Source organism: Oryzias melastigma, linkage group LG10 (assembly GCF_002922805.2).
Source record: "Oryzias melastigma strain HK-1 linkage group LG10, ASM292280v2, whole genome shotgun sequence".
NCBI lineage: Eukaryota > Metazoa > Chordata > Actinopteri > Beloniformes > Adrianichthyidae > Oryzias > Oryzias melastigma.
Window position 1 is genome coordinate 11,379,884 of NC_050521.1, and position 19,389 is coordinate 11,399,272.

At 38.5% G+C, this 19,389-nt stretch overlaps 2 protein-coding genes across 3 annotated transcripts in view; both read right to left on the reverse strand.

Annotated features, from left to right (window-relative positions):
• The window catches only part of atg2a (autophagy related 2A), a 26,327-nt gene extending 18,638 nt beyond the window's left edge, over window positions 1–7,689 (reverse strand). The window contains exons 1-12 of the mRNA XM_024283336.1: window positions 7,149–7,689; window positions 6,660–6,822; window positions 6,394–6,543; window positions 6,094–6,196; window positions 3,645–3,789; window positions 3,147–3,350; window positions 2,960–3,059; window positions 2,094–2,258; window positions 1,622–1,764; window positions 1,353–1,428; window positions 871–1,120; window positions 363–504 (exon numbers count right to left, since the gene is read on the reverse strand). Of these exons, the coding sequence (XP_024139104.1) occupies window positions 363–504; window positions 871–1,120; window positions 1,353–1,428; window positions 1,622–1,764; window positions 2,094–2,258; window positions 2,960–3,059; window positions 3,147–3,350; window positions 3,645–3,789; window positions 6,094–6,196; window positions 6,394–6,543; window positions 6,660–6,822; window positions 7,149–7,319 (1,812 nt within the window). The 5' untranslated portion in view covers window positions 7,320–7,689. The remainder of the gene's footprint in view (window positions 1–362; window positions 505–870; window positions 1,121–1,352; window positions 1,429–1,621; window positions 1,765–2,093; window positions 2,259–2,959; window positions 3,060–3,146; window positions 3,351–3,644; window positions 3,790–6,093; window positions 6,197–6,393; window positions 6,544–6,659; window positions 6,823–7,148) is intronic.
• An 854-nt stretch (window positions 7,690–8,543) lies between these two features.
• Window positions 8,544–19,326, reverse strand: zgc:153681 (uncharacterized protein LOC751719 homolog). 2 transcript variants are annotated; one of them, XM_024283431.2, is made up of 24 exons: window positions 19,231–19,326; window positions 19,032–19,140; window positions 18,871–18,940; window positions 17,288–17,368; window positions 16,320–16,527; window positions 14,729–14,882; window positions 14,555–14,638; window positions 14,276–14,380; window positions 14,084–14,164; window positions 13,927–13,996; window positions 13,574–13,662; window positions 13,341–13,448; window positions 13,092–13,201; window positions 10,843–10,879; window positions 10,546–10,614; window positions 10,351–10,406; window positions 10,160–10,267; window positions 9,977–10,035; window positions 9,785–9,900; window positions 9,661–9,703; window positions 9,485–9,563; window positions 9,030–9,212; window positions 8,884–8,944; window positions 8,544–8,806 (listed from the first exon to the last, which is right to left on the reverse strand). In XM_024283431.2, the coding sequence occupies exons 3-24, from the start codon at window positions 18,923–18,925 to the stop codon at window positions 8,768–8,770; spliced, it is 1,995 nt and encodes a 664-aa protein (XP_024139199.1). In that variant the 5' UTR covers window positions 18,926–18,940; window positions 19,032–19,140; window positions 19,231–19,326; the 3' UTR covers window positions 8,544–8,767. The 2 variants fall into 2 exon arrangements, with proteins under 2 accessions (XP_024139199.1, XP_024139201.1); XM_024283433.1 differs by lacking the exons at window positions 17,288–17,368; window positions 18,871–18,940; window positions 19,032–19,140; window positions 19,231–19,326 and adding an exon at window positions 17,426–17,648.
• Window positions 19,327–19,389: the final 63 nt, after the last annotated feature.

Sequence of the window (19,389 nt, forward strand, 5' to 3'; positions counted from 1 at the left end):
AAGAAGTGTTTTTAAATTATTGAAAACTGTATGACTCACATATGGTATCATTTGCAGTGATTTATTATGTAATGTAATACAGAAAAGCTACAATTAGCTTTTAGAAAATTATTTTTAAAAAAGCTATTAATTACGTTTTAAAGGAATATAATAAAATTAACAACTTGGAAAAAGGTTTTTTGTTAGTATTGAATTGGAAATATTTGGAAATGCATGTAATACATTCTTAAACAGCGATGGAAATGGGAGTGGACAAATTCAAGATTATTTAAATTAGTGTTTAGTAGAGCTGGGTCCTGTTATTTTTTCCCTTTTGATATATGATCAAAAATTGACAAAAAAAACACAGCTTTTTTTAATACCTCACAGTACTGAGGCTTTCCCTCCTCCCAGATACACTCCAACACTTCTAGCCTGCTAAAGGACAGGTCAGAGGTCACAGCCCGAGAGCGACGTTTCCCGCTGCGCATCTCGCAAGAAACCTGCACCGCTGCCCCTGTCAGTCTGCCGGAAGAAAGTCAGACAGTCAAATGTGGATGTCTGCAAAAGACTTCAAGAATGAGCGTAACCATAAGACCAAGAATGTAACATCAAAGGCCGGATGGTAACGGAAAAAAGAACAGAACGTTGTGCTGAAAATGATATGCCAGAAAGATCTAAAACAGTTCTCTCCTGATATTTGATGCTTAACACACACTTTTGAGCTGTGAAACAAATCTTTTGCAACATTAACTAAACTATTTTTTTTACCTTAAAGGGAGCTTTCTCCATTGTTGAGCTATTTCAATCAAATACCAAACACTAATCTTCAGAAATCTACCTGTTGTGCATACATGAACTACAGCTGAAAGGCTGTGTGCGCATCCTGACCTCAGGTGGGACTGTGGGCAGGCCTTAGCGAAGCCCCCTCTCAAATGGTGGAAGCCTTTTTCGCTGAACATATTGTCCTTGAAAAATCCCAGCTCTCGGAAGAACACTTGAGACACCTGAGCCAAAGAGGAGGCTCCGTCAGACTTGGAGACCGGGTCCTCCGTCAACAGAGTTAAAGTAAGTCCACCGAGAGTCAGTCGTAACAGAGCATCAGGCTTCAGCTGCTCTGCCTGGCCGCTGTACGAGCGTCCTGAAACAATAAACAACACACTTAAAAACAGGTTTTACTACTCCAGAAAATCATTTAGAAATCTTATATTCTGTCCCTTAATTTTAAAAAGCTTTTTTTCCTAGTTTAAATATACATTTCAAAAATTGATTTTCAGAACCAGAAGAATAATAGGTCAGTGTTTCCCAAAACTAAAGGCTCTTTTACAATAAAAAATTACAATTAAAACAACCACCTGTGTTCTTGACTTTACCTCTGCTTCTGCTGCTCTGAGGTAGGCTGGGCAAACATCCCGGTACAGGATATCTCCTGGGAACTTGAACCAAACCCTGGAAAAAGAGTGAAAAATCAGCATTTTTTTTCCAGCTTTGTTAATAGACAAAAATGCATATGTTAGTATAACATTGTCCAAACACAGGTTCTATACGCTTTTTTTCTCACCATACAAAAAACAGATGTTCTATTTGTTTTCTTCTGCTGAATGAGAGAAAACAGGTATGAGCACAAACACGGTGGATGTACCTGTGCAGACAAAGATGCAGGTTGTGTGAAGCTGGAGAAGCTGTGAGTAGAAGACTCCATGTCACTTTCTGACAGCTCACTGCCCGAGCGGATGGATGTCCCGCTGCAGCTCATCCCAGCGGGACCCATAGAATAAAACATGTCTGCAGGAATGAGAAGATGCACACGTCTAACTTTATCCAGTGATTATTTTGAGGAGACAAAGCCTCTTTCTCTCACAGTGAATGAAAAGAAAAGTTATAAAATAAGTTATCAGGAAATAAAAACAAAATATTTCAAAAGTTATATACTAAAATTGTGTTTGCAGTTCATACCAAATCACACACTAAGGTCCTGAACCGTATACATTCCGTTTTAGGAGTGTGTAAATCCTAAACTTTGTTTACACTGTAATTATTTTTTACAGCATTTTTTTTTTACTCTAAAAGCTTATTTGATGGTCGTCAGTCTTAGAGATTTTAGAGCTGTGTACCTCCATTCTCTAGGCTGGTGATGTAGTGCTCTGGTTCAGTCTCCGCTTCCCAGTCCCTGTCTCTGGGACTGGATCCCAGCTGCTTACCGAGGTCCTCCTCAATCATACGCAGGTCGTCGGAGTCTAATGGACGACTGAGTACTCCACCACCCTTTGACTCTGGCTCTGACAAATAGAAAACTTAGATTAGCAATACAGTGAGGCAATCAGAGTCTCTGGAAATTAAAAAGACAAGTGAGGTCAATAAATGTCATTATAGACACACTTCAACAGAGACAGAAAATCTCAACCTTATGTGGGGCAACTTGCAGAAATGAAATTCTATTTTGCCCCACAATATTCAGTATTACCTCAATATATTCCGGTTCCCCTTTCACTGTCATGCTGTTTGGTATATTTTTTCATTGCAGTTTTGAGTGCTTTTCTTTTTTTACAGCATCCTGGTTGGCTAAAGCCCTTGTCAATCAATCACCTCCTGTTCAGAATGTGTTCAGTTGGCCAAATCTACATAAATCTTTCATCGCAATCAGAGCTTCATTTTCATTCTATAATTTTAGACATTTTTTTATGAAGGTTTGAGTTTAAACAAGAAAGAAAAGTGTGAAAATATTCATGTCTGTTTAAAAAAGTGTGTGTAGTGAGGAGCTGAACAATCTTAGTACATCTATAATTCTACTTCATTTTACTCTTGAGATAAAAGAGGAACACAAAGAATGACATGAAATAACCGCTATGAAACACTAAAAGGATGATAAATTACACAAAACAGAAGAAATAAATTACAGCTTTATAAAAAGTCAAGTATAAGTTAACTTTTTTCAGATCTGCTCCAATATTTAATAGAAGAAAGAGGTTTCAAAATATACCAGTGTCTATGCACAGGGCTGCCAGCAGGTCTGTCAGATGAGTTATTTGATCTGGCGACAGCAGCATGTGGATGCAGCCCACTTTCCCATCCAACTCCAACTGATGAGCCAAGATGAAAGAAGAGAGGAATCGATGAAGGAATGAACTGTAATGAGCTTTTAGTTCACATGGGAACACAACACACACCTTTGGTCCAGGCAGCATGTCGTTCTGTTTGAGCTTGACAGTTGTTTCAATGAAACCAGAGCAGCTTCCAATAAGCAAGGGCTGGGATGGAGGACAAGGTGGAGCTACCAGAGGCTTGGCTTTGTCATCTTCTTCCTGATCCTCCTCTTCTTCTTCTTCTTCACTAGCCATAGCTGAATTTTGATGTTCATCTTCAGGAGGATCCTAAAATATTCAGAAAATGCAGTACTTCCTGTCTCAATATGGCAAACTTTCTGCAACATGATTAACATGAGTATTTTATATTTGAAAAAACAAAAAATACAATCTTTTACAGCCTCCTAAATTGGCTTTCTGGCTATTTTAAATCAACATATACCTGCCATTTCAGCTAATATGCTCCCAGGATTCTGACCCATTTAGATGCCATCCAAAGTACACGTCTGATCTCAAGTTGGGTTCAAAGTTGAGCAAACAAATGTGAAGGGCATTTCAGAAAGAAAATAAAACTTCATCTACCTGAAGTGTGCCAGTGCTGTCGTAAAACAGCTGAACAGCATTCAGCTGAAGGATCTTGTGGAGGAAGGCAGGCGGTTGGTGGATGTCAACAGGCACGGCAGTCTGGCTGGCTGGATCCCTCACCGCTTCATCAAAGTACTCCAATCTGAGCAGGGGTGAAAGTAGATTGTTTGTTATGCCGGTACTACCTCAGGACAACATTTTCATCCTCAAGTCGTCACATATTGACGTTTTGGGGTTCCCCAACTCATCATTTTTTGACGTGCTGGCTGTCCATAAACTCAAGGGTTTGCAACCCTCGGGACATGGTACTGGTATCCAACTCGGCACCGGACGCAGTACCAGATGCAGTACTGGACCCGAAACGATACAGCACGCGAACTGGCCCCAGGTGCAGTACTAGACGCAGTACCGGACCCAAACGGGTGGACGCAAGCCAGGCCTGGGTTAGGGTACCAGTGGGCTCCATGACCCGGTACTGGACAGGTTCCAGTTTTTGGCCCAGGGGTTGCCAGCCAGCGCATCAAAAATAAATAAATAAATAAAAAAACAACGAGTTGGGGATACCCAAAAAGTGACTCGGAGGTGTCCCAACCGTCAATATGTGACGGCTTGGGAATGAGGATGTGTTGTTACGGAAGCAAGAGAGCGCAGGCCGGGACAGAAAGAGAGATCCAGAGCATTCAATCCACTGGCGGTGACAATGCAAACATCCAAACAAAGCACTGCCTGCCTACCGTCCCCAATTCTTTTACCAAAACGCCGGTCTGGACCGCTTGGACTTACTTTGAACCCCTAGGTCTGAGAAAACAAAAATAAAGGCCCATAACAATATTTTTTTATTTCCTCTACATTAAAGTCCCATTAGTTGTCATGAACCGCAGTGTGTGAAATTTGTTCTCTGCATTTGACACATCTCCTTGGGGAGCGGTGAGCTGCAGATGGAGCCGCTTGTGTGAGATAAAATGGTAAAAAGAAAAACCCCTTGGGGTTTTAAATGCAGTCACACTGAACAGCTTTGGTGAAATGCTGGAAAAACAAATGGGGTTCACCAGTTTCACGGCAAAATGCCAACAGGGTCCTGGAGCATGCAGGACATGAGGGCGTAGGTCTGTTTGCAGAAGTGTTTACACAAGATATGTTGTGACTAATAATGAAACATTTGTAGTTTTACTTGAAAGCACACTTTTACCTGCTTTTGACTGTGCAGACTGAATGCTTAAGTACTTAAAAGGAGAAAAAAGGATAATGCCCAACCCCTAAAAGAGATGGAAGAAAACCCTTTTTATCAGATTTATAAACGCAAAGTAACAAAGGTGGGGACACAGAAAACTGTGGCTACTGTTTGGTTGGAGTCAAAGAATTAAAATGACTGAAACATTCAGTGAACACTGTGCTAAAATGATCAATCTTCTTAGCTTTTAATAACATCATTTTAAGTAGAGTTTTGAACTTGTCACTAACTGTAAACTCAAAAGAAGAGTCAACATGACAGTTCATAGCCACACTCGAGCATTGCAGTCAGTCAGCCAGTTAATCCTCCAGCAAATGGAAACAGAGCCTTTTCTGGCACCAAAACTATGGAGTTCAACTTGCAAGAATTACATATTGATCATTTCAATTTCCAGCTCAGACTCGTCTCTAGTCATTGGCTTTTAGTCAATATCTTAGTTTAACCTTTTTCCCTTTGATTCTTTTTAAACAGCTTTTAACTGTATTTATTCACGTTTAATAGTATTATAACTTTTACTATAGTTCTTATTCTGGGGTGTGATTTATGAGTTTAATATTTTAGGATTTTTTTTGGTCCGTGCAGCACTTTTAAATGGTCTTCCTTAAAGAACACGGGACTGGTGAGTGAATTCAACAACAGACTATTCGTCTTATCAGGCTTCCTCCGTCCTCCCCTTCTCACAATGACACAAACACAAGTGAGATTATTTCACCATCACTCTGGAGAGAAGAACAACTTGTAACACTTTAACTAATAAGCAATGCAAGATTACAGTACAGAGCTGTAAATTCTACCTTAAGACACTGCCCTATATGCTGATAAATGAAGCAAACAGTTATTGATATCTATTTTGAGTAAATCCAGGAGATAAATAAATTCTCTCTATCATCCTAAATAATATTAGGTAGAATCTTTATACAGAAAAATTCATGTTTTGTGATCATCTAAGTTATATTATCTTGAAGAACATATAAATCCTTTGTAGTATTTTTAAAAGCAACAATATGCATCATACTAAGCAGAGATAAAGCCAACAACAAACTAATACACAAAAGTTAATGAGCTAAAAGTTACATTGGTCTGAAACATAAATCCATCCCTATGTGTTATTTTGAATGAGAATAACTTCAAATATGTTGAATAAAACCTGGTTGTGTGGTTTGTCATCGGTGGTCATTTCCTTTGAGTAGATCTTTGACTGAATCTCAGAAATACCGTTTGATGTGCACTTCCAGAGCAACGCCTGTCTTCAGGTCCAGCGGCTGGTGCTCAATGCGGACGATGGTATCCAGAAGTGTGACTTTGATACGACGTAGGACTGCAAATACAGATGATTTCAGAAACAAACATTTAGAACTTACTGTATGTCTACAATCTTTACTAAAATGTTTTTTTTTGTTTCATAGATATTCATGGGAATATGATTATATTTTGTTTAACAAGCTGATCTTTCCATTAAAGACTGTTTTACAAACCCACTCATCCCGGAGCGGGAAGTACTGAGGTTTTGCTCACCTGTCTCAATAGTCTCTGCAAACATCTCAAGGCCTTCCAGCGGGGCAGGAGGCTCCTCGGATGCTTCTGGGGGGTCTTTCAGGCACTCCTGGGCCAACTGCATGCTGGAGGTCATGCTGGATGACCAGCCTTGTGAATCCCATCCCCCACCTGGGCGAAAATTGAAAAAAAAAACTTAGGGGTATTGTTGTTTTTCTGTAAATTGTGCATATATGGAGAGGAACACTCAACAATTCTGTTAAAACGTTATTTATAATGCAACTTACTGGTTCGATATTTGGGTCTGCATGTTATCTGAAGGCCAGAAACCTCTAAAGTGCAGTGGTCAGTCAGAAGAGCCTGCCAGGGGATGGTCACCTTGATGCTGCTCACAAAGCCATCTACTATTTCTAGAGGAGCTCCAAGAGAGTCCAGAAGCTCGTTGACTGCCTTTGATGGTTGAAAATAGACATGCAGAGAGGAAACAAGCTTTTGTTTTGAAAATGATCAATATGGAACAAACAAAGCAAAAGGGGAAGAGTTAAGTTGGCACGACGGGTGTGAAATGCGTCAATCCTGAGTGACTGGAAACACAGATGATCTATCGAGAACGTGATGAGTGTTTTTCCCCGAAGAAACGTGAGCTCTGCTGCAGACGTGACGTTAGAGATTGTTGTTAAACTCGAGTGCGGTTGCGAAACAGTCAGAAGTGCACGAGTTCCACAATAACACAAGCCCTCTGCTGCTGCTGCCCTTCTTCTCCCCTGAAAACTCACCCACACATCGAGGTTGATTTCCTTGATGACACCACTGCCGTTATACAGGTCCAAGCCGAGCTGATCCAAGCTCAGTCGTTCCTGCAAGAAGTGACCGAGGTAGTGTTGTAAAAGGTACCGACAGGCCCGCTTCTTGATCGAGCCGGACCAGGGGAAAAGCCAGCGAGACATAAGGCCAGAGAGAGCGGGGAGAGGGAGCGAAGAGGTGGCGGAGGAGAACGAGTGCGAGTACGGGTCTGTGGCAACTGCATAACAGACTCGAACAAATTGGACTAAAGCAAGGAAGGACCCGGAGCTAGCTTCAAGAGGCTAAGGAAGGGAGAACCCGTAACTTTAGTTTCCCTTTAGCCTCGTCGCAAAAACTAGATAATTATTCGTGTCAGGAACCCGAAGGTCTCCCGCGACTATTACGAAGCTTTACTCCAACCAACTCCAGCCGCCCCGACTCATGTTTTGGGTTCCTTTGTGTGGAGCGACAGGTCCTGCTGCTGCGTATCTCTTCTTTCTGGGTTGTTTATTGTTATCATACGCCAACTGATGGTATGGCGGCGTACGTACGTAAGACGTCACAGTGACGAGGCAGGAAACCCGGAAGAGAAACGCCTGTACTCCGGTTAACAGCAATTGGAGTTGTAAATACATTTTGGGAAGAGTTTCGTTTTTGCAATTCTTCTAAAAATGCAGCTCCCGTTCTTTGGGATGCAACAAATGTTTTATTCTGGAGGATTTGTGAGTATAGTTAGTTTCAACCTGTTGTAATTTGAATATCTGAGCCACCTGTATCCCATTCTGGATCCAAGTCACTAAATAAAGGGATTTATTTTAAATATGTTGTTCAAGATGATGCACTTGTGTGGAGAAAAGTTATGTTTTCTAAATGAGGTTCAATGCTAAGAGGACCTGCTTATGGAAGAGGAACTCAACCTTATTTTTCCAAGATGAAATGTATCCTAAAAAAAATTCATTAACAGTCCTCAGTTAAGAATGGGTAATGCTAACATTCAAAAATGAAAACAGGCTGAGAAAAATGTTATAAACTCAATAAGCAGCGTGAACATGTGCTTAAAATGTCATATTTTCATTTCTAACAATTTAGTTAAACTGGAAAAACATTTTATCACTTTTGTTTTAAGCAGATTTTCAAAAGGTCTAAAAATATATATATATTTTTTAAATATTACATTTGACCAATATATAACAGGGCTTTATATTAACTGCACTTATGCCTTGTGTTTAACTGTTTTTGCAAAAGTTGTCTTTATTATCTTTGAGCTTTTTCCCCAGTGTTTGCTCTTTTGAGTATATATATATGGTTTAAAAATGGACTAAAGTTCAGCTTTTCAAGTTATTTACTCAAAATACATTTCACAATTAAAAAAAGGCAAAACATTCAACTATTGGCTTAATCTTTATTTGAAAATGTACACTCGTGTCTATATATGTTGGCCATAAAGACAGAATACATCAACATCCAAGCAGCAAAACCATTCTAAACTGTTAACGTGTGCTTGATGGTAAAACAGGATTAACAAGTTCACTCAACCTACATATCTTAATTGAACAGAAGAAGCCACAAAAGAACTATAAAAAAATAAAATTCAGCAAATCTCATTTAATATTTATTTTATGAAGGCGACATCTGGGATCTTGCCTTCCGCCTGTGGAGAAAAATTGAACAAATTTCAAAGCAATGAAATAAATAAGTAGTTTTAAAAAAAGAGACTAAATGTGTTACCTTCAACTGAGTGAAGATCTGTGCTGCTCTGTTGAAATCCCATTCATTGTCTTGCAGGCATCTGAAACAGAAATGTTTCATTGTTACACAGTTAAAAGCTAACAGCAACACAAGCGAAAGAATTCTAAAAAGCTAAAGAATCCTACTTTTGTGACCATTCCAGGTTCATGCCAGACTCCTGTGAAAAGGCTGTGAGCATTTCTTGTTGTGGTGCAGTGAGGGTTGGGACGGGACTTGACGATGGAGTTGGGGCAGGAGCCACAAACGCTCTGCGGATCTCCTCCGTTGTTGCCATCCGTATGAAAAGCTGGTCATTGACGATGCACAAACTGTCAAAGACGACACATGTTTGACATGTAAGGTATAGAATTTTTAAACAGCAGTGAAAAGGACTGCATTTATTCTCCTTTTTTAAAACAGCATATTTTTTTATTGTTGTATTCCAGTTTATTTTTAATGACAACTTTGAAAAACAAAAATTTCCCCCAAAACTTAACACAAACAAGGCATCACTAAATACAAATAAAAAATGAAACAAAAAAAGAATACTACTAGTAATAAATAAATAATTAAAACGATACAATGTTTTATATAAACTTACCCAGAATTCCCTGCAGGGACTGTGATGAAGACCCGGGAAAACGCCATTGTGGATTCTCTGGACTTTCCATCAACAACAACTGAATGACAGAAAAATAACAACAAACATCAGCAACCCTGTCTATAATTTTCTGAGAGTCGAAATACAGCCTTAATTCATTCACAAACTTATCTTACCTTCTTTGAAGACTCCACTAACGGTAAATGACAGTAGTGTGTTCTGTAAAAACGTGCCATTTTTGAACATGAGACCAAGGATGACACAGAATTAGTCTTCATTAACAGTTCGACAGGAACTTACGGTGTAAGTGTTGACGTCAATAGTAAAGGAGGCAATGTCGTGCTGTGTCTTTGGAAGTTCATTGAGGAACGCCACCACGTTTAGCCGCGTGTGCTTCAGCAGTCGAAAGCGCATCGCTTAAGAAAAGAAGTGAACGTCAATATGCATTGAAGAGCAGCTTATGGGGAGGGGGACCTCGGCATGGAAACTCACTTGTGTCTTTGATCCTCTTCAGGTTTCGACTGTCTTTGTAATACTCCCCCAGACTGCTCCTAAATAGAGGATAAAGAAAATCTCTGAAGTAAACACACAGCTCATCCATTTCAACCAAACATTTAACCACAATCTAGTCTAATGTTTATTTTTATGACTTCAGAAGCCGGCCACGTCACTTACCTGGAGGGGTTCTGTGTGGTGTAAGGCGTTGTTATGGATAATGATGCTCCATCATGATAAGCGTCCAGAAGAGGTTGTCTGTTTCCCGAGTCATATATACTGTAGTACCTGCAACAGGGTTACTACAGTTAACCCGGGACAGTAAAACTATGGAAACACTATGGAGGGGATTTTCAGTTTGAGAAACTCACTGCTGCAAGAAGTGCAGGATGAGGACCTTTATTTCATCTGAGCCAAAGCAGCTGCCCTGAGGAAGACAAAACAAACAAACTTTGAGGGATAATGAGTCAAAGTTATGAGTTATAATTCAGTTATGCTCACATCATCCACACTCCACCCCCCCAGCCAGTTTGATTGAACTACACAAAAACCATCAATGAACTAACCTTGCAGGGAGGAATGGCAGTGGGTGTTTCAACATCAAACCCAATGGGTGGTGGGAGGTCCTGACCATCCTGCAGAAAAACTAAAAACTTCAGATTTGGATCATGTACTTTAAACACATTAATATAAAAAAATATGCATTTGCATATTTTTTTAAGGCCAGGTGATATTTTTGATTTAAGCTCATTGTGATGCTTTCCTTTTAAATGACATTTGTATTAAGCTAGAAATAAATCAAAACGGCTGAAATGCTTTAAAAGAAGGTCAATATGGAAAAAAAGAAAAAAACAGTGGCCTACCAGTTTGAGGAGCCGGGGAAATCTCTGCCGCACAGCACTGGCACAAAAAAGAAGCAAAAGAAAAAGTTTCACTCCAAATCTTGGACTCTAAAGAAATGCACATAAATTAATATATCATTACATCTTTTGGACCACTTGTAATGCTTTTCAGTTTTAAACAAATAAGGCGATTAAACAGAAATGAAACATACGTGTACCAAGTGTCAGGTGTTGTTTTTTTTTCCTTTTCTTTTAGAGTATCACACTTTCAACCCCTTCTGTTTTCATACTGTGCTTTCAGAATTTTCCATCCCAAAACGTACTTACCAGCAGGTATACTCACCCTCTCCCCCCAATATGGTGAAATACACAGATCTGACATGGAAGAGCAACACAAGCACAGCACACTCTAAAGAGCACACATACAGACATGCACATTTCTACCAGACTGAACCAGAAATCCAAAGTGAATTAGTCAAAATAACAAGGTTATGCACTGCTGGGAGAGGGGTGGTTACCGCCAGTCTCGTGTAATCCCCCCCACACACTCCTGACAAGATGTTGAGGAACAGATCATCACCAAAATACAAACCAGGGTCTGGATAAAAAAAATATAAAGTGAATATTGGCACACGGATCCCAACTTTAAACTCTTGTCACTGCACAAGGCATTTTTGTCACCTAGAAATACCAGCAAAGAGAGGCGTCCTAAGAATAGAGATGATCATAAAGGGACAGCAGGCCTCAGGGTCAGCTGGACCCAGCAGTCCCACCACGGCCTTTACAGATGCTTTAAAGCAAAGTCTAATTCGTTTGAAGAGATACACAGCTCTTCATGCAACACTAAATATTATTGCAGACCTCTAGTTACAGAGGGGCAAGCAGGTGATTGGACATTAGTCTGCTCTGCTTTCCATCTACAACTCTGTGGTGCAGGTTGCACAGACGTAGGAAAGGGATGTTTGTCATGTTTGTCTTTTCAACATTTTCAGCCAAAACTGAAGCTGCAATTTTCAGTTCAGACTCATTTCTCTCCGATGCTTGATCATGGATTTGTTCCCAGAGCTCTTCGTTTCATTGATTGAAGCCGTTTGTAGGCAAAAGATCAGACATGGTGGAAGAGAGAAAAGGCTTTTTCACATTGGCTCATCTGTGATCGTTCAAGACATTTTCCACTCCGCCTCAGCCCAACGACTCAACCTGTGGAGTCCCGTCTTCCATGCTCCCTCTTGTGGTGGTGTTGGTGAGTCTGTGCTCATGGGGATCGAGGCCGAGTAATCGTGACTGTGCCTGCCTTAGGTTGTCCCGAGATTTCAAGGTGGGATCTTACCCGTCATAGGCTATCCAGCCTTCCATACTCGCCTATCACAGGGGGCCGAATGGGCAGGGACGCCATGAGGGGAGGGAATTCAGTGGCTGTGCATTTTCTTTTCTTCATCCAAACATCCATCAGGTGTCAAATGAGAAGCATTTGCAATTCAGCACATATGTCCTTTAGCATTGCAGCTCAAAAGAGCATTTCAGTTTCATATTTTTTGAAAGCACTCAACAGAGGGTTTTTTTGCAGAGTGTCATCTCCTGCTTCCAATCATGTTTATTTTACAGATTTTAGAACAACGTACGAGATAATTTCTTAGAAAACCCGTGGGGACTGCTGGGAATAGCATCACTGAAAAGCCAACAAATGGAAGGACACCAAAGCCTCAAAGAGAACCCCACAGAGAAGCTGAGAGAGCAGGTGGCTGTTCAGACTGACACACATCAAAGAGGACTGAAAGGAAAAAACTGTGAAATTAGGTTGATGTCCTCTTAGCGACTTTTAGAAATAAGAAATGTAAGCTCAGGGTGAGGGGGGGAGGAAATGTTGATCATTAGATGCAAAGCAACAAATAAAACTTTCAGGAATCTCTTCAGTGGTGGAAACTGTTTTCGCTTCCACAGTGATGTGGCGTTATGGTTCGTGTGAGATGTTTAAGGCAAAAAAACATTTCTCGTGTCTTTTTTACATTTATGTACTTAATTACAAGACACTTTTGAACTTTTATCATACCAACTTAATGATTGAAACATTCTAATAAAAAAAAATAGTCCAGACAGATTTTTTTGTTAAAGCATGGATGTGTTTAACATTTTAAGGCTCAAGAAATGAGGTTATTTTCCGTATGAATCCAACAGCCTTTGGCGACGCTGTGTTACTTTCCTTTTAGAGTGAACATTTGAATCAAAATTGCTTTAATTCAACTTTTTATCTCCTAGAATGACTGTCTAACCTTATGTATGCAGCCTGGTCCTTAAAGAGAGCACACAGGGGGTTTCTGTTGAGCCACAGCTCGACCAGCTTCAGGCCTTTCACTTTATCCAGCTCCCGGTCTGTTTTAAGCTGCATTAGAAAGAACAAAACAACATTTCATGTATTGTTAGTGATAAAAATAAAGTAAATACAAAAAAAACTTTTAAATGTTTCTTACAGTGCCTCTAAACACCAATTCTTATAACATTGACTGAGACCTTTGCCATACCTCATTGTGAGAAAGGTTAAGGGTCTTCAGATTAGGCACCTTGGAAACCAGTTCAGCCAGCTCATCCAGTTTTTGAATGCGGTTGTTGCTCAGATTCAAGCAAGTCAGCTGAGAAAAAGAGAAAAGGTTGATCAAAGGTTTCTTTGCTTCAAACTGGATTTTAAAAGGTTGATTCAGAAGACGTTTTGCTAAATGGCGTGTTGCTAAATTGTGTAAACAAAAATGTGTCTTACCTCAGGAATATTTTCTTCAATGATCTTGATGACCGCCTCCATGCTCGTCTTTCTGTTCAAAATGACTTCAATATTTTGGGACACCAAGTCTGGCAAAAATAGAAAAAAAAAAGAAAGAAAAAAATCAAGGATTATGTTTGCTTTATGAACAGCATGTAAAAATTAATTGTCCCTTCCTCTCACTCTTGGATTATTTTATTGTTGGTGGGGAAGTTAATGCTACAAATATCCTTGGAGGCTTAGATTCAACAATTTTTAGGATTCTAATTCCATCCACTATATGCAGGTGCTGTGTGAACATATGTGTTGTATGTACTGAATGCAGGATGTGAAAATAATAAAAACATAATTACCTGGATCTGTTCGTATGTTGTTGAGATCAAGTGCTTGTTGAGAACCATCAAACCGCTTCGCCATGCATTGCTGTCAAAAGTAAACATCAATCAACAAACAGTCGAAAAGAAAACGTGGGATGCCAGCATTGGAGAAAGCTGATTATATAAGCCTCACTTTTAAGTACTCCAGGTGTTCGGGTTTTAGGTCAGAGACCAGAAAAGATGGAGGACTGCATGGGTTAACATGCACTTCAACCTAAAACCAAAAAACAGAAGGTAGCAGAAAGATGGCTTTAAGTAACCCGGCAAGAATTTTATTTAAAAGCCAAATGTTTAAAAAAGGTCATCGTTGAGTCAAAAAACATACCTTGTAGCCATCTGAGTCTGTGATCTTGTGAGAACATTTCAGCAAAGCATTTGCAGCATCGTGATCATCCACATAAAATTGAACCCTGCTATGATCAACATGGTACTAAAAATAAAAGGGAAGAAAAATATAAATATATATTTTTGAAATGACAAATGTTTTTTTTTCAAAATCTGAAATTGGACAAGAACTACTAATATCTATAAATACTCATCACTACTATAATTTCTTTCATGCCATTTCTAAAACCTATTTTCACTAGTCTGTATTCTGATGTACCTGCACAGGGTTGTAGGGAACTGAGCAGATGTTCTGGAGGGCCTGCACCAACCACTTTTTGTCATACTTCCTCCCATGTGGTATCTAGTAAAAAAATGTTAAAATAGTATCCGTTTTATGAGGGAAAAGTTTAGATTTGTGGATATCCTTAAATATAAATTCAAAGACACGCACTGTAACTTTGTACCAGCCCGATCGAGCCTTCACACTTAATCCACCTCGATCTCCTCTGAAGCCTCCTCCTCGTCCACCTCCTGCTCCTTTGCCTTGCCGTCTATCTCTGTCAAACCGTCCGTCTCCTTTCCGAAAGTTTCTCGAATATGGATTGCTAAAAAATAAATAAAATCATAATTTTTTAAAGATTCATGTGGAAAAACAGTACATTTCAAAGAAATGTTTTCAGTTCTGCCAATTGTTATAACATTCAACATAAAAATATCAAATCATTACTTAATCCTCCTCCAAAAGTTAAAGATTTGTCAACTTTCTGCTTCTATTTTTCATACATATTTCCACCCATGGCTACAAAACAAACACACACCTACCACCAGAAGCTTTATCAGATGAGAAAACGATTTGAAAATGGAATTGTAGAAAATAATACCTGGTCTTTAATGGTTAAAATTTCTGCAGTTCTGAACTCATGTATCATAAAGGTAACTATTATGTTCCCTGATTTTTAATATTAATAAAATTCAGAGTCTATGTTTGAAGAATTATTCTTAAAAGACCTGCACTGGTGAATTTTTTTTGTTTGTTTTTTTTCATAGTTTTACTGGCAAACAAGGAGCACTGAAAAACATCTACATATTCTAGAACAGCAGAACTCCCTACAGAGCCAGACAGAAAACCCACAGACAGTTCTTGCTACAGCAGCATGATTGGGTTTAATCACTGCAGCCAATGTTGGAACTGAACACAAAAATGCTAAAGTTGAGCTATGGCAAAGAAAGTGGCATATTAGAGGCCAAAAGTGAAAAGCAAAGATGTCGCAAATTTAAAGAAATCACCATAATTGAAATCTAAGGACACAAGTGACACTGTTTCACTACTGTAAGAGACATGTATGGAACAGATGAATTGATCATCGTAACATGCATCAAATAACTAAAAAATAAAAAAAAACATTTTTGTGTTTTGGACTTCAATCTGCTTTACTATTCAAAAGAAAAAAGTAAAATAATTATTATTTAAGTTATTGACAGAAGGTTTTTAGAATTAATACATTTATACTTTCTCCAAAGCCCTCTGGGAACATCAAAATCTCAGTTTTGTTTACATGTTAAATTTTGTCTAAATCTTTCAAGAAAATTGAAAGGAGTTGCATATGTAAACTCTCAATGAGAAAAGCGTTTCAGCTTCTTGCGTCTAAAATGTACTAATCCTTTATCAATGAAGTCCTTCCTCTTAGTAATATCTACAAAAAACCCCTTAAATTGTATCACATCTGATCAAATTGTATTGATTTCATGAAAGTACAAATCATATATCACACAAATTAAGAAATATAATTAAAAAATACACATAAAAACCCTACCAATTCTAACCTGAGGAAACACAAGCAAAAAAATTAGATTAAAAGCATTTGGAACAGTAAAAAAAGGGTGTTTGTATGAATTCAAAACAAGTCATTAATGACATGTATGTGGGCAGCTTTACAGTCTTTAATGTAATAAGCCATAAAGAATTTCCACCACCATTAACTTCTACTTTACACAAAAGTACATTAACAACAAGATAACAAAACTTGACGAATAACACTTACAATCTGTTTTGAGAGCTGCTGTCCTGAGAGCTATCACTCATGGTAACATCTCCATCTGCATTGTCAAGTCTAGATCTAGGTCCAGGACCCCCAAACACCCCTGTGTGGCTTCCACGCTGACGGTCTCTGCGAGACCTATCGAACGGCCGACCCTTGTGGCCACCTCTCCCTTTGCGGTTGCGGAATGGAGCGGTTCTATCATCGTGCTCTGCAAAACAAAACAAAAACAATGACAATCTGAACTTGAAAATAAGTTGCACTGAATAATGACCAAGCAGACATCCAACTTCTCAACAAATTCCACTTTTCTAGAGTATTATAATATGGGTTGTGGTACAAAATTGTATTATCTGACAGTAGGACAAAAGTGAACAGAACATTTAATTGACTATTATGTATCACCTATTGATCAGACAAAAGTAGGAAACTGACACAGATCTTGTCTGTCATCGCATCAACATTATGGCAACAGTGTGGCTAAATTGGTAAAAAGTCAAAGGGAGCTCAAGATATCAGCATGGAAAAATATGACAAGCAGAAAAAAAGAAGAATGTAAGCTTTTTTGCTTCACTTCTAATGCCTAAAAAATGCAACAGTGATTAGTATGGCACAAAAATATGCATCACTTGCATTTACTTTCCCACAAACTAAAGGAATGAAACAAAAAGGATAAGCATATATAGGTCACACTGACGATATAGCCTTATAGGCAGTTCTGATCAATATTACTTTCCATTTTATTTGTGTTAGAATATGGTTAACAAATTCTAAATCAATATTTTAAACCAAAAACAAGTCATTTGACGCATATCTATCAGTATCACACAATTCAGAGCATCCAAATCTTTCTCTATGTAATGAAGAAAAAAATACAGCAGTGATGCTCACTGACCGTTCCCCCTGGACCATACAAACCGTGTTCTGGCAGTACTCTTGTTGTTAATTAAGTTAAATAGCTGATGACTCACGGGGAAGCAGGGACGTGTTATCACATTGGGCCATCAAATCTGTGCTTCTGACCTCTCTTCTTACCAAAAACTCCTCATGGTCTGAAAAGAGATGGTGAAAGGTGCAGAGAGCGGTAAGGTTAACAGTGAGTATCTTACCGTTGTAGTAATGCCCGCCGTCCGCCATGTTTCTGTAAGTAGCGTAGGATGGAAAAGAAACCTCTATGACGAGGAAAATGCGTGTCTGCGGGTCCCAGCCTTATTTAGAACCACAAAATCGGGCTAATAATACAGACCCAACCATTTGCCCTCGTGTGTTCAAATGCAACAAACAACGTGGGGTAAGATTGCTGTAGTGTACGCAACTTAGCTTAGCAAGCTGCTCCTGCTAACAAATGACAAGACGACGACGGAAATACACGAGGAAGATCCCCGTTCTACTTCCGGGGCAACCGGAAACACCCAGAGAAGCTCCAGCTAAATTAAACAGCTAACGCATCGGTTTAGAAACGAATATTTTAGACAATATAATTGTGAAATCAAAATTTAAACATGTATGGGACACAATCCATCCATTATTTATGCCTAAGCTTAAATGGAACTTTATTGTTCCAAAAGCGGCCCGATCGGCAACGAGACCGAAAACAACAACTTTGTTTTGGTCAATATGGGGAAGAAAAAAAAAATAAAAAATGGAGAACACAACTTCCACAATAAACAATTATCATCCAGAGCCATTGAACACATCACCTTGGTTGAAGAGAATCCATTAAAAAATGTTTAAAAGGATTACTTTAAATAAATAAGCAAGTAAATAGTGAAACAAAAGACCTATATAGTTTATAATGAGACTTTGAAGCTAAAATAAAACCGTCAAAATAAAGTAAACCATAATTCTAATCTTTATAATACTAAAAATTAACTAAATAAAAATGGCTTAAAATAATTAAGTCAAAAATAGAATTATCAATGTTAAGTAAAATATTTCTAAACAATTTTTACCCCTAAAAATTGAGATTATGTGTTAAGTGGGTAGCAAAGGTGAGGAATAATACATTTAGAGTATTTCCCTTATTGTTTGTCACACATGGAAATACATACAACTCAATATGTGGTTTACTTAAAAAAACTGGGTCAGAAAGAAAAAAAAAATCAAGTAAAATATGCTTTACAATCCATCTCTTGCATCTAACGAATGAATGAAAGCGAACAGCTGCGACTGCTAAAAATAGACGCAGCATAATATGTGCTCCTTTCAAATGATTCCGGCTGCAGCAGATTCGACTTTTTTCCGGTTGGATAAGGGGTCTAAGCTTATTACAGTCAAATGTGAGTGACATCAACGACAAACAAGCAAAATGCAAACAATTTCTACAAGCTGATGACAGTAAGTTGCAACTGTTTTCCACTCAAAGACCCTTCTTTTAAAAAAAAAAATCAAAAACAGTCAAGTGTTAGTTGTTTGCGTTGTTTTTATACTCTCATAAATATATATGTATATCCTACCACACAAGAAATTTGGATCAAAATAAATACTATCAAAAAAGGTAATGTTGACAGAGTAAATATAGAAACAAGCACATGAGGAGTATAGTTTCACCTACCATCATTTAAGACACGTGTCACGACGGATAAGTTGGAGTATCTTTTCCGAAACATAGTCAACTCTTCTTTCTAGAAACAAAAACAAACCTTTAGGTCACAAGAACTTTCCTCCTTCCACGGGATAACGGGTAAAATTGAATATAAGAAGCTCTTTGCTTACAGTTGTGGGGGTATGGCTATGTACTGTTACTACAGTTTAGCAATCCTGTGTTAGCTTCAGTTAGCCGATCGTTTGTTGCACGAGCCAGCTTGCTACACCTACGCAAAGACTGTAAGCATTTTTTTTTTACCAAGTAAGTTTTTTTAAAATTACTTTTTGTTTGATAAAATCAATACTAGTAATGTAGTAACGAACTTACTTCAAGTTCGAGCTTCCCAAATTGACATTAATTAATTTTCCCCGCTCATACTACTCCGACCCAAAGAATGTGGCAACGCCCCCTGGTGGAAAAAAACAACAACAACATAATAATAATAATAATAATGATAATAATAATAAATGCTTAAAAAAATTGACC

Bases quoted from the DNA above. Each gene is read 5' to 3' on its own strand.
- zgc:153681 (XM_024283431.2), bottom strand. From the start codon at position 18,925: ATGTTTCGGAAAAGATACTCCAACTTATCCGTCGTGACACGTGTCTTA. The intron at 10,880-13,091 runs GTTAGACAGTCA...TTTTTGTGCCAG, and splicing joins GACCAGGCTGCATACATAAG to TGCTGTGCGGCAGAGATTTC. The intron at 10,036-10,159 runs GTAAGTGACGTG...TCCTCTATTTAG, and splicing joins ACCACACAGAACCCCTCCAG to GAGCAGTCTGGGGGAGTATT.